We start from the raw sequence: 13,425 nt of genomic DNA, 5'->3' as shown, positions 1-13,425 counted from the left end.
AACAGAAGCTGGGGAGCGGCACAAGCCGAGGCTTGAGAGAACCGACGTGGGCCGCATTGTAAATTGTGAGCAGCTATGCTTTCTGGTAAATGTTGAACAGTAGGGGGCAATGGTTAACCACACACACACACACACACACACACACACACACACACACACTCTCTTACCACCACCCCCCTTTGTTAGCCACCCTTTTTTGTCAAAGTACATTTCTGCAGCATGTCATGTCTGCCGCCTCCTCTGTCCTCCATCCGACCTTGGCTGAAAGAGCACATGCACGCAATTCCCTCCTCCCAGCCAGTCATCAAGGTAGATGAGCGATGACATAAATATTGATGATGCCTGCCTCCACTTAGCTATGGATTAGCATTAGCTTAAGCATGCGCACGGAATGATGCTCTGCAGGCTGGAGCTGAAGCTCAGAGGATGGATTTGCAGTTTCTAGGCAACCGTGCACTTGGTAAAAGGGCAAATCCCGCCCCACGTGTGCACACCGCAGGGCCACACCTTGCGGTGTCTGCAGTGCAGACTGATATTTTTTTTCCTCTGGTTTAAGTCCAAATGAAAAAACATTTCCGATTCAAATTCAACAATTGTATATTTTTTTTGTGTGTGTGTCTCGACCTGTAGGAAAGCTGTCGAAAGTGCCACGTGCAATGGAAACTGCATGTGGGGAAGACATGCGAGCAAGTCCTGGAGAAAGACGAGATCCGCATGAGGGTGCTCATGTAAGTGGGAACCCACGGATAACGTATGGGGGTGGGGGGACCACCCTCTTCAGTCCCTTTTAATCCTCCATCCTTTCCCCCTCGACACGCCAAAAAGGACGCTGGGTAAATTGCTCTGTTTCCCAGACAACACTACAGGAAGTCGGCTGCTTCCCGTGGGCCCGCCAGGCCGAACTTCCTGTTTTGAGCCATTGAGCATGCTCTTCCTACTTCCTGGTGATGACAGAGACAGGAAATGGCCTGGTAGAAACATCTGCGGATCGATTTGATTACTAGCGCGAGACAACAAATTTCAGCATACTCACGTTACTACTTATCTGAGGCTCCAACGGAGGCTAATGCCGTTAATAGTCTTCCAAACACGTTATGTGGGTTGGACAAACGGCAGGAGGCGTACCTCGGCTCCATCAACAAAGCAGAGTGAACCGTCAAGGAGCCCAACTGTTACGGAAAAGGGCGGCAAATGTGCAAAAGTGGCTCGCTAACAGTTTCCGAAACGGGCCGGTGAAAGATTTACTTGGTTGTTTAATTTCATACTTGATGGAAAAGCTAACCTCTTCCCATTGATCGAAAAAAAAAATGGAACTTACTCTTGGAAATTACAGAAAGCAGATCACTGCCTGTCACTCCAGAAGGAAGAAAGCACTACAACATAATCTCTCACTCTTCCCTTTGTACGAGAGTTGCTTTTTGTTTATCTTTTTTTAACGCTTTCGTGTCCTCTCGCGCTCACTCAGTGAGGAGCGCATGACGGCCGCCCGGGTGAGGAAGTGCGTCAAGTGCGGCACGGGCCTGGTCAAGTCGGAGGGCTGCAACCGCATGTCGTGTCGCTGCGGCGGCTTCATGTGCTACCTCTGCCGAGAGCCCATCACCGGATACAACCACTTCTGCCAGCACGCCCGCTCGCCAGGCGCTCCCTGCCGCCACTGCCGCAAGTGTTCCCTCTGGACCGACCCCACGGTACGCGCACAGAGTATACTTTTGTCGACTGTGAATTACGTCACCGGTTCCCAATTACCCCGCCACGGACCGTTAGGTATAGGGCCACGCAGAGGAGATGAATGTTGTAAAAATCAGCCTGTGCGTCAGCGTACAACGAACCCGCGTTTTATCGTTCCAGACTTGTGCGCTTGGCCTTTGAATCCCTTCTGTTCGCGGACATCGTGTCCCCGCACCTAAATTGTGCGCAAACGCCCCCACGCACTTTGACCCAGACCATCTGGCCCCTGTGGAGGCCCACAGTGACCTGGCTCCAGTACCGCTGGCAACCAACGGTAGCAATTAGCGCCCGTGCTGCTTGTCGTTAAGGCGGAGCCAAAAAATGCCCAAAATACTTGGCGAGGGATAACAGAGATGCTTTTTTTGCTTTGAACTGTGTTGGGCTCTTTTAAGACTTTACTGATAATTAATACACTCATAGTGGGATTATTTCTTGGCATTAGTGTTTTATGCTCTTGTCGTCTTAAATTTACCAATGTCAGCTAGGGCTGGGTGATGAATTATATTGATGAATTTGAATTTGTTGGACAGTTTTCTGTATTTAATAGTTTTTAGGGTGCATTTTTATCTTTTTTTTTTTGTGGGGACAATGCTTCATTTTATCTCAGATTTTTGGGGGGTTTAGTTCTAGTTTGAGGTTTTTTTTTTTTTTGTTTTTTTTTTTAAATGGGTGTTTGTTGAGCGCAAGATTTACTGTCAAGTCAAGGTACCCCGCTGCACACAAATCAGAGGTGGAGCAGCCTACCGGAACAAATTCATTTCACTTTAGAGGAAACTGCGAAGATGTGGCTCACTCGCTAACGTCGCGCTTGTATCTTGGCGTGTTCCTGCAGCAAGATGACGAGCGAAACATTCAGGAGATCCAGAAGGAGGGAGAGGTGCAGCTGAATAAGAAGTTTGCAGGTAAGCCTGTCTGCGATTTGCCAGGGGCAACCGAGACCCTCGGTCACTTGCTCGGGTTTCTTCTTGGCTCAGATCAATTGGGAAAGAGAGTCGGCCCGCCCCCGGAGGACGTCCAAGAGAGCAAGCGTCCTCGTGTGGGACCGCCCCCCGAAAACCCTCCTCCCCCGGCTCCCCGTCACCCCCAAGCGGTGCAGGCTCCCCTCTTCGTGCCCCCTCACGCCCATTACCCTCCCGGCCTGCCCCAAGGCCAGATGTACATGATCAACCCGTTACCCCCGGCGCCCTACGTGCCCCCGCTGCCAAACTTGCTCCCTTTGAACAACAATAACCACCACCACCATCACCATCACCACCACAATCGGCATGCCGACCAGCACCCTCTAAATCTGAACATGATTGACATGCCCATGCACTACGGGCCCGCCCACCGCTACTTCAGGCCTTTATAACACTCACACAAGGTAACTGTCAGCTGCATTCACCCTCTCTACAGATCCACTTCCTGTTTTCGGAGCCTCTTTATTTTTTGTTTGTTTGTTTTAATGAACGTTTTCTTGGTACGCCCGCTTTCCGGCAACCTTGATCCGATGTCAGTCCTTTTTGCGTTTGCCCGAAGGAACGCATAAGTAACTGTACGACATCTGAAGAGATACACGCTCGCACTCGGCCTTCTCACACTGAACCATGGACGCCGGCTTGTTTTTCGCATATGTTTACAATAACAAAAAGTTCTGAAATTATTGTTCAATTTCCAGTTTATAAGTAAGTTTTCTGGCTAAAAAAAAAAAAAAGTTGAGCATACGTCTGCCGAAACGTGTTTTTCTAATAAAGTTTTCTGCCCACGTTTTCATTTTTGTCATACAGGTCTTTAATTTTTGTGGTTCTTCCTGTATTTTGTGTGAATTTTCTCCAAATACTCTTAGCCCCCCCATACACACAGTTTTGCTCCAGATTTTAGCCAGAACCCTGAAAGCTGACCTGATTTGCTTTCGCGGGCCACATCAAATGATGGGCCGGGCCTGATCTGGCCCCCGGGCCTGGATTTTATCACCTGTGCTTTGAACCCGCCTGGTGACGGCCCCTGAGTGGACTTCTTTGTTCAGCCAAGCGTGCTGCGACTGTAACGAATCGCTCGAGCATGGCGTGTTTGCATGTGGGCAATCAAAGCAGCAGCATGCTCAGGCTTCTTATAGCCGCCTGATGGCTTTTGTCGCGCCTGCTACATTTCAAGTCGTTGTCATCGTCGTGTGTCAAGATTATTCCAATCCAAATTGCGATCCCTTCTACTCGTGAGCAGAGACGTCATACAGGGTTGCAAGGCAAGATTTCAAAGAACTGCGAAGGCAGTCGTCTCACCTTTTATTCGTGTGTTGAATTGCCTTGCGAGTGAGGACAAAGAGGCGCCACAGTTTTGAATTCTGAACTTGAAACATACACGATGACATACTTAGTGAAAAGTGTTTTGGACATGATAACAGCAGAGTGCTACCCCTGTACACTCCCCCTTCCCCCATTAAAAAATTGCAATCAATGAACCAGACACGACCCATACGAAGAACTGACACTTCCTGTCGCCTGTGTTCAACTTCGCCCGATTTTAACTATATATTGTCCCATTTGAGATGACCTTTACACCATTTGTGCATGTGTTCATACATGTCTGTGTGTCAACAGGGATGTCTGGTAGCATGTGTTCCCCCAGACTATTGCTGTGGATGACAATGTGTGTCGGGGGGGGGGGTGTTATTGTTTTTATAATGCAGGTTTATAATGAGTGTCTGTTTTTGTAGCTGTGCAGTATTTGTTTGCATTTTATTTGCCCACAATATGCAATAATTCGTTTTTAGGACCTTAGGATTTGTGCTCTGTGGCAGCTTTCTGCCACAATGTTGAATATGAATTTACATCCTGGTACCAATATAATGAAAAAAGACATTTGGAGTGATCCTCAAAATGTTTCCTCTTGGCCATGACTACCCTCTTTAAATCACTTTAGTGTCAGATTGACTTCCTGGTTCTGCAAATATAACCCGAGGGCGCTTCCCAGTGATTGTTGTTTCAAAAAAAAAAAAGTAAAACAGTCCCACAAATGGCATCTCCCAAGGAAGGTGAGGTACTGTACTAAAGACCCCCTTTTTCTGTGTTTCTACTGGCAGTCACCATAGCAACAAGAATCATTCAACTGCGGTGCTTTTTCAGGGAGGGAAGAAACCATATTTGCTGACTTGAACTAAAATGGAAGCACAAGGCGGGCACAGACCCAACAGAACCATCAAAGCTGAAGCAAAAATGGGGATGTCTTTTCACATCATATCTTTAAATAAATCTAGATATATTTTTTTTCTACACACTGCACACAACTCTGGAACCTTAACATTAGTATGTATGCTAACGCAACATGAGCTGCGTGAACTGGATGCTCTGTTAATAAATCAAGATGTATATCGTATTGATGACAATCAAAATGCGATGGTCTTTATCAACATTTACATTCTCGACGCATACATGATTTGCTTTATTTAAAGATGTTTAAGAAGAAGCGTGAAACCATTTTAGAATGTTCTGCAGTCATGACACTTACGACCTATTAAATACTACACTATTCTTGTCTTCAGTGAAACAATACACATCTTATTAGGCCTTGTCCTTATGGACCTGACTTGTGTGTGTCCCTTTAACATGAAATGTAATTTGTGTTTGGGAATTCTGGGTTTGATTTGCCCCCCATAGAGAGATTACCCAATGACCCACTGACCCACTGTCTCAGCATTTTCGAGAGAGAGGGAAAATAGTTAATAGTCATTCAGAGGAAATGTAGGAAGGACTGTACACACACACACACACACACACCCCCACACACACACACAACCCTCATAATGTGTTAAACAGAGGGGAAAAGCTAAAGCTATGTATTCCTGTTGCCATGACAATAAGAGAACCTAGAAAGGGGGGGAGGCAAGGCCAAAGCGCACACTTGCATGGACACACACACTGCTTCCATTGTGACCTTTGACCCGACTCCTATTGAGAAGAATGGCGAGTGTGAGGGGTAACCCAGTTGCTCCGGCTTCCAGCTCTTTGTTTGAAGGAGAGGAGGCCCATGGTTGCGCTGCAGCTGTGTGTGCAGACACACTCGCGGGCTAAACGCAAATTCCTTTGTGATTGCACCCTGATGCACGTAGACACACACTTCGATTTCGATGAAGCTGCTTTGACATCCTTATACAACTTTAAACATTTTTCGATAGGTACATACGAGTGGTACTCCGATCTGTCTGTCTGTCTGTCCTAGTCTCAAATCTCACCGAAAACATCTATCCATCCCTTTTCCCGAGCGCTCGTCCAATGTCCAAATGAGGGTCAGGGGTCGCACAGCTGACTTTGGGCCAGACACCAGGTACTTCCTGGACTGGTCGCCAACTAACTGCATGAGACACATAGACAAACAACAAGCATCCCATCCACGCTCGCATTGACCTCAATAGACATTTTACCCTTGAAGACATTCACACTTGATCCTTTGTAACACTCACGGGTGCAGACCCCACTTTTGTTGCCAACGTTTTAGGGTGTGTGTTAAGTTATTCGGACTGTGAATTTACACTCATATAAGCGGTGCAATGACGACGTTCGCCTGTCGCAAAGTGTCATTTCTTACGTGTTTTCCCCAATAAAAAGAAAAAGATTGAAATAAATGTGAGGAGTGTCCTCCATTTGTGAGACACCGGAGATAGATTGATTTGAGATAGACGGAGTTAGACAGCTGCAGCTTGGTCATGGTCTCACATTGAACTGGTGCCACTTGTTTGTCACTCCGGGTGATAAAATGTCTGATCCCGAAGAAAGCTGTATGATTTGTATATTCGAGAACGCTTCTGCTTTCGGTATGAATTCCCGCCATGTGTTTTTTTTCTTTCCTTGCTCGTGTGGAAACATGAACCACCAAGACATAGGACACAGAGAAGAGAGGAGAGGCCTAAGTGCAACCATTAATACAATCAATACAGTCAATAGAAACAACAGCTGTGAGTTTTTTTTGGGGAAGAAAATGCTCAGTTCATCTGCTCCCACTCCTTGGAACTCCTCACAATGGCACAAAACAAAAGAAATTGGTCATCGGTCGACTTCTCTCACGCTGCCATTTATTTATCCGCAATAAGTGCGCTTCAGATTTCCATCTCATTGCAACGCTCCAAAGTTGCATCTCCGTACGTTTGTCATGTGGTCATTAGGAAGCGGTGACATTAAGACAGGCAATCATAGTTTAGCAAATAGAAGAACATTGAAAAAAAAAATTATAAAATAAAATTATTTGCAGTTGGTCCACACTCAGAGGTGCGTGAGGAAAAAAAAAAGGATGCAATGCAGTGCTGCGCCATCCGCGGGTGTGGCGAGCGTGCAGCAAGTGTGTCAGCGTGTGTGCACTGTGCACTGTGTGTGCGTGGCCTGAACGCCCCGGCAGGCAGGCAGGCTCGCCCAGTTTGTGAAACGGCACCTCGCAAAGCGGACGTCACCCGCTTCTCCTTCTTCTAGATGTCATTTACAGGGCGCAGTGTGTCTTTAGTAATACATTTACAATCATGTGTACGGTTTGGGATATAGAAGACCATCTGACATCTTTGAAGGAATGTAAAAAAATTGTCCCCCAAATACATTATTGGAATCTAATCCTTCCCCAGATGAGGAGAAACAGTTGCTGCTGAAAGACCATCTGACATCTTTGAAGGAATGTAAAAAAAAATTGTCCCCCAAATGCATTATTGGAATCTAATCCTTCCCCAGGTGAGTAGAAACAGTTGCTGCCGTAACGAAGGGACCAACTCCATATTTTCTCTTCTGTGAAAAAAAAAAAACAGCTGTACTAATACTTTTGTCCATATAATGGCTGATTTATAAGGGCCACTTTGGAACTAGACAGAAGTCTTCATTGGAATTTCCTCTTGGACTGCGTGTAATCCGCTGGATAGGGGGGGATTGTTTTTTTAATGCTTTCTTCCCTTGGCCATAACTTCACCCCATCACAGAATTTGGAGTCTAATTCCGGATTTGGGAAAATAACGTCTTGACGCCATTACACCCCCATTTACAATGTGAGGATTAAACATGATATGGCATTCATTTCACTCTGTTTATCATGGGTCGGAGGTCACGGAGCACTGCTGACAGAACGTTTTCGACTTAAAAGCAAGCTAGTTTTAGCTGAGATCATTGATTTCGGCTGGTCCGAGACTTCCTCTGCATTGCAACGAGGACATCAATACGGTGCAGGCTGCCAATCAAGGTTCTCAAGTCTTCCGTGCTCACTCCCGAAGCTGAAGGTAGGCTGGGGAGCATCTGTACTTTCACTTGGAGGGAAATATGCCTTGAAATGCTTCTTGCACGCGTGTTTGATTGCACGGTCGTGCACACACACGCACGGAACGGATGCACGCCGGGATCTGTTTGGCCTCTTTGTTTACAAGAGCCGGCTCACTGCTTCCCTCTGATGTGCGTGCCGAAACCGTGAATGGAGCTTTGTGTGAGGATGCACATCCTCATGACTTGAGAGTCCGTCTGACCAGTAAGAGAAGGCGGCGTGATATTATCAGAGGCTCCAAGAAAGTTGATATAAGAAAAAAAAAAAAAACAAACTAGCGTGCCGTTTCAAATTCTTAACTTCGCCTATTCTAAATGGCCAACGACCATGACATCCACATCAAATTCACTATTTCCGTTATATCAAGAGAAAAAAATGAAACTTCCTACTTAACATCCGAACCATTTTTTTTAAATGTGAGAGACACAACACATGACAATGAAAAAGAAAAAAAAAACGGGCAAATGGGTCATCATTGTTCTTATAGCACAAAAGTGGGAGAGAAAACAAAAACGTTGCGTTCATATTTTTTGTGATGTACAAAAGTAGACAGTAAAAAGGAATGTTGTGCTGTCAGTTCAATGCAGGGCCTGTTTTGATCAATTGGCACATAGGGGGGATGAAATCCGTGTTTAAAAAAAAAAACTAAACAATTTAGGAAATTGTAATATTCGTGGAAATAATGATAAAAGTAGTTATACAAATGGCAATAATATATAGATATGCTAAAAATCAAACCGTTTTCAGAAAATAATACATTTAATTATCTGTGCTTACATCTAGATTCATACTGAACAAAAATATAAATGGAGCAACTTTGTGTTTGGTCCCATTTTTCATGAGCAAAGAGCAAAGCTCAAAGACATTTTTATGCTCACACAAGACACACTTCTATCAAATGTTGGAAGAAAAAAACGGTGAAAGTGAGTCCAGGGTCCAGTCAATATCCGGTGTGACCACCATTTTCTTCATATGGTGCATCACATCTACTGTGCAGGTGTACCATAGGCTGCCCAAAATAAAAGGCCACTATAACATTTGCAGTGCCGCTTGTATATTTTCTTTCAGAGTCTGTACTTTTTTTCTGACTTATATCAAGGAATTGACTCTGTGCTTTGACTTTTTTTGGGGGGGGGACACAAGTAATTTGTACTGCTACTCAAGTACTTTTGCAACCCCTGGAAAGTCGAATGGAGAGTGGTACCGTAAATTGCAACTCCCTTTGCCAAGCTGCGGTTGTCCAAGGGCCACGGTGGGCGTGGTTTGTCGGTGACGTCACGGATGCTTATATAGGCTGCAGCCGTGGCGGCGGGCTTGCGCTGATGAGGCAGGCGGAGGACCGGGGACGCGCGTACACGGACACACTCCTCAAACAAAGAGAAGCACGCGAGGCACCGCAGCAGCATCCGACCCTTTCACAGGCCAGCAGACAAAACTGATCAGATTTTCCTCGCGGGCAGAAGAACCGGACCGAAGCCACCATGACGACTAACGGCGCAGCCAACGGAACCAGCGACATGCTGCAGATCCAGTTCGGTCTCATCAACTCCGGTAACAAATACCTGACGGCCGAGACGTTCGGCTTCAAAATCAACGCCTCGGCCTCGAGCATGAAGAAGAAGCAGATTTGGACCCTGGAGCACAGCGGCGAGAGTCCGAGCGGCAACGTGTTCTTCCTCAAGTCACATCTGGGCCGCTACATCGCCACCGACAAGGACGGCAACGTGACCGCCGACAGCGAGGTTCCGGGCCCCGAGTGCCGCTTCATCATCACGGCGCACGACGACGGCCGCTGGTCCTTGCAATCGGAGCTCTTCGGCCGCTACTTGGGCGGAACCGAGGACCGCATCATTTGCTTCGCCCAGACCGCGTCCGTGGCGGAGAAATGGAGCGTGCACATCGCCATGCACCCGCAGGTCAACGTCTTCAGCCTGACGCGCAAACGCTACGCGCACCTGAGCTCCAAGGTGGACGAGATCGCCATCGACAGGGACGTCCCGTGGGGCGTGGACTCCACCATCACGCTGGTCTTCCGAGAGCAGCGCTACCACCTGCAGACCTCCGACAACCGCTTCCTGAGGAACGACGGCGCGCTGGTGGCCGCCACCGACAAGAACACCGGCTACACGCTGGAGTTTCGCTCCGGCAAGGTGGCGTTCAGGGACTGCGGTGGCAAGTACCTGGCGCCGTCCGGGCCCTCCGGCACCATGAAGTCTGGCAAGAGTCTGCGCGTGGGCAAGGACGAGCTCTTCCAGCTGGAGCAGAGCCACCCGCAGGTGGTTCTCACTGCGGCCAACGAGAAGAACGTCTCCACCCGCCAAGGTGCGTGTCTTGCTTGTGTCTCTCAGTGGGAATGTTAATGTGATGGCATGTTTGACCCCCCACCCCCACCCAACACACAGAGACAGTTGTAGAGGAAATTGCCACCCCCCCCCTTTTTTTCAAATGCGCACACACACACATTGATGTGACCATCTTTGTCATTGTCACGCACGCCCTGCAGGCGCATGCACCCACTCTCACCCTGGTTTGATTATCCTTGGCCCGTGCACTGATTTGATCCCATTGCCACCACACGCGCACGCACTGGTTTGACCAGCTTTGCCACACGCCGCCACAACCTCTGTGCAGGCACCCTCAAGACACACACACACACACACACACACACACACACACTTCAGTGATGTAAAACACCCCATCCTATTAAAAAAAAAGACATCAGAGCTTGGGCCCACAAAATTGCTTGCTCACACTAGTGCGTTTTTGCAGAAAGCATGTGTGCTCCCATTTTTCCAGACAACTGCAGCAGAAAGAATCCAACAAAGGAGGCCTTTAAGCCTGCTGCTCTATTTGCACATGTGCCATCATTCACATGTAAACCAGAAGGTCCGAGCGGCACACTCCCCGTTTGATGTTGAAAAACCGTCAAGCCACCGTGATGTAAGATTTTGTGACTATTTAGTGGGCTTGGCTTATGTTGCACGTGTTCATATCAGCTGTTGCATATCTGATATCTTAAAACGATGCTTGTAGGAGCCCAGCTGACCCAATGTTAGCCTCCCAGGTTAGATGGTGCCTGTGCTGGTTGTGGTTTCCAGCTGCACAAGTGGTAGACAAAAGCTTGTCTCCGTCCTTCCTTCTCCATCGCACCTCTTGCGTAATTTCCCTAATGGCGCACCTCCCCCAACCTCATCAAGCATTCAGCCTGGTCTGCTGTGCATTAAAGGTCATCGTCAGGGCCAAGACTTCCGATAATGAACAGTCTATTTTCATGAGCAATGTTCTAGATATGGAAGAAAAACCACGTTAAGCCGAGGAATGATTAGACTCGCGTACGGAACACTTCAATCGTGAGGGAAAACGATGAGTGCTGGCTTCATAGCACAATAAAAACTATTTCCCTGAAACAAAAAAAATTGTGAGCGGTCAGATGAATGCACTGAAGATTTTTGGCTCCGATCCCTCCGTGACACTCTGAGCCCGTTTGTTCAATCTCCCTGCTGTGTTTACTTGTCAATGGATCATTTATCCGCTTTTCTCCCCATCAGCACTTTCTGTTCTGTCGCCACAAAATGGAGGCCAGTCACGACTCCGTCGGAAGTACATGGTGGCGCTCTCCGTAGCCAGAAATGTTAAAATGGCTGTCAATGTTCCGCTCGTTGCATGTTTCGGGAGCTTGTCTTTTACTGACAATCCCAGGAGGGAAGCCAATGTTCACTATGCCGAATGGTGAGATCATTACGATGCGCTTGAAAAAAGAAAAAAAAAACAGATCAGAATTAAACTGGCTCCAGATGTTTTTGGGCTTAGAGCTCACTTCCCTCTATAAGCAGGCTGGAGCCAACATGGCGGTTGGAGCGGCCTGGCTTGCATTAGTGGAAGCCAGTGTGATGATGATGATGATGTCCTTCCCAAATGCTGCTTAGTATCACAGTGCAGAGGTACCGGGTTTGATTCCACCTCCCTGTGTGGAGTTTGCATGTTCTCCCCGGACCTGCGTGGGTTTTCTCCGGGTACTCCGGTTTTCTCCCACATTCCCAAAACATGCATGGCGGGCTGATTGAACACTCTGAAATTGTCCCTAGGTGTGAGTGTGAACACAAATGGTTGTTCGTCTCTGTGCGCCCTGCGATTGGCTGGCAACCGGTTCAGGGTGTCCCTCGCCTACTGCCCGTAGACGGCTGAAATAGGCTCCAGCATGCCCTGCGACCCTCGTGAGGATAAAGTGGTTCAGAAAATGGATGGATGGAAGTATGTTAGGGTTCTATGATGAACTTAAAAAAAACCTGCCTGGATAAAGATGGAAGGTTGAAGTCACAAAGAGCATCAAAGAATGACCTTGAATAGGGAAAAATTTGCTATGACATGCTCAGTAGTCTCCTCCCGGATTCATATCACAGCAGTTTTGCCGTTTCCCTTTTCGTGAGTGCTCGTAGCCTTCCGACTCGCTCTGAAAGTAACCTCGTCTTAATGCTCATTTCATCCTCTTGCCTCCATCCTTGGTCCCAAAATCCCAGAGAGACCATTTAAGGGCTGGGATGCTACATTTTGAGTCAGTTAGCCTTCAGCTCAAATGGCTTTTTTAAAGTGATTGATTGATTTAGGGCGGGGGGGGGGGGGGGGGGCATCATTTCCTGTTTGCCACTGTTGTGTGACAACTGACTGGCCCTTTGCGTCTGGTTCAACACCAACCTTTGTCGCGTATATGGGAGGGGGGAGGGGGAGGTCGGCTTTCACCATCTCAACAATGCATTTCCAGAAGAGTGAATGAGAATTAAATTACGCAGCCTCAATTAATGTGACGCATTGGCTATAAAATTCAAAGCAGACGAGTGAGTATAAACTCGCCAAATCACATCAAGTTTCCAAACAAGGAAGCGGACGATAATGCAGGAGATTATTCCCAATTTTCCCTCTGGCCAATACATAAAGGAAAGCTTACTCGGAGGTGTTCTTTTACTCCAAGGTGGGTTTGATGACTGGTTAAATGCGGCCTGTTGCTTTGTCAGCATCATTTGTGTTGCGTTGTCCAGAAGGTCGAGGGGAGCTGGTCGTTTTCAATAAAATGCCCAACAGGAAGACATTTAGTGCAATTGGCCGGCTTTACAAAATTTGTGGCCTTGTGGGTCGATTGATCTTGGAACGGCATGTAAAATCAAAAAAAAAATCCTTTCACGCATGTTTATCGCGACTATAGGTTGCAATTGTGTCGAACTGCACTGAATTATACTGAGCAGTTTGCATTTTTAAATTGGGCCCAAAAACTGTTGTTGGACTTCATAGTTCTGTTGCTCCCTCTTCCAAGCCTTGTATCACATCACCAAATGAGCCCTGATGCCAGTTGTGTCCTTGACCACCTCCTGCGGGCTGGCAGGAAATGAAACATGACACACACAGCTCCATAAAGTGCGACCGTGCACGCGCAATAAGGGGGGTGGC

General features: G+C 47.4%; 2 protein-coding genes across 2 annotated transcripts in view; both read left to right on the top strand.

Moving 5' to 3' along the window:
* rnf216 (ring finger protein 216) overlaps window positions 1–3,477 on the top strand; it is a 16,613-nt gene extending 13,136 nt beyond the window's left edge. The window contains exons 14-17 of the mRNA XM_019877396.1: window positions 631–728; window positions 1,466–1,688; window positions 2,561–2,630; window positions 2,703–3,477. Coding sequence (XP_019732955.1) covers window positions 631–728; window positions 1,466–1,688; window positions 2,561–2,630; window positions 2,703–3,079 — 768 coding nt within the window. The 3' untranslated portion in view covers window positions 3,080–3,477. The remainder of the gene's footprint in view (window positions 1–630; window positions 729–1,465; window positions 1,689–2,560; window positions 2,631–2,702) is intronic.
* Window positions 3,478–9,273: 5,796 nt separating this feature from the next.
* fscn1a (fascin actin-bundling protein 1a) overlaps window positions 9,274–13,425 on the top strand; it is a 12,414-nt gene continuing 8,262 nt past the window's right edge. Inside the window, exon 1 of the mRNA XM_019877395.1 lies at window positions 9,274–10,308. Coding sequence (XP_019732954.1) covers window positions 9,468–10,308 — 841 coding nt within the window. The 5' untranslated portion in view covers window positions 9,274–9,467. The remainder of the gene's footprint in view (window positions 10,309–13,425) is intronic.

This window comes from Hippocampus comes, unplaced genomic scaffold (genome assembly GCF_001891065.2).
Source record: "Hippocampus comes isolate QL1 unplaced genomic scaffold, H_comes_QL1_v1.1 scaffold193, whole genome shotgun sequence".
NCBI classification, from domain to species: Eukaryota; Metazoa; Chordata; class Actinopteri; order Syngnathiformes; family Syngnathidae; genus Hippocampus; species Hippocampus comes.
The sequence above is the reverse complement of the archived record's forward strand: the minus strand, read 5'-3'. Positions and strand labels throughout refer to the sequence as shown.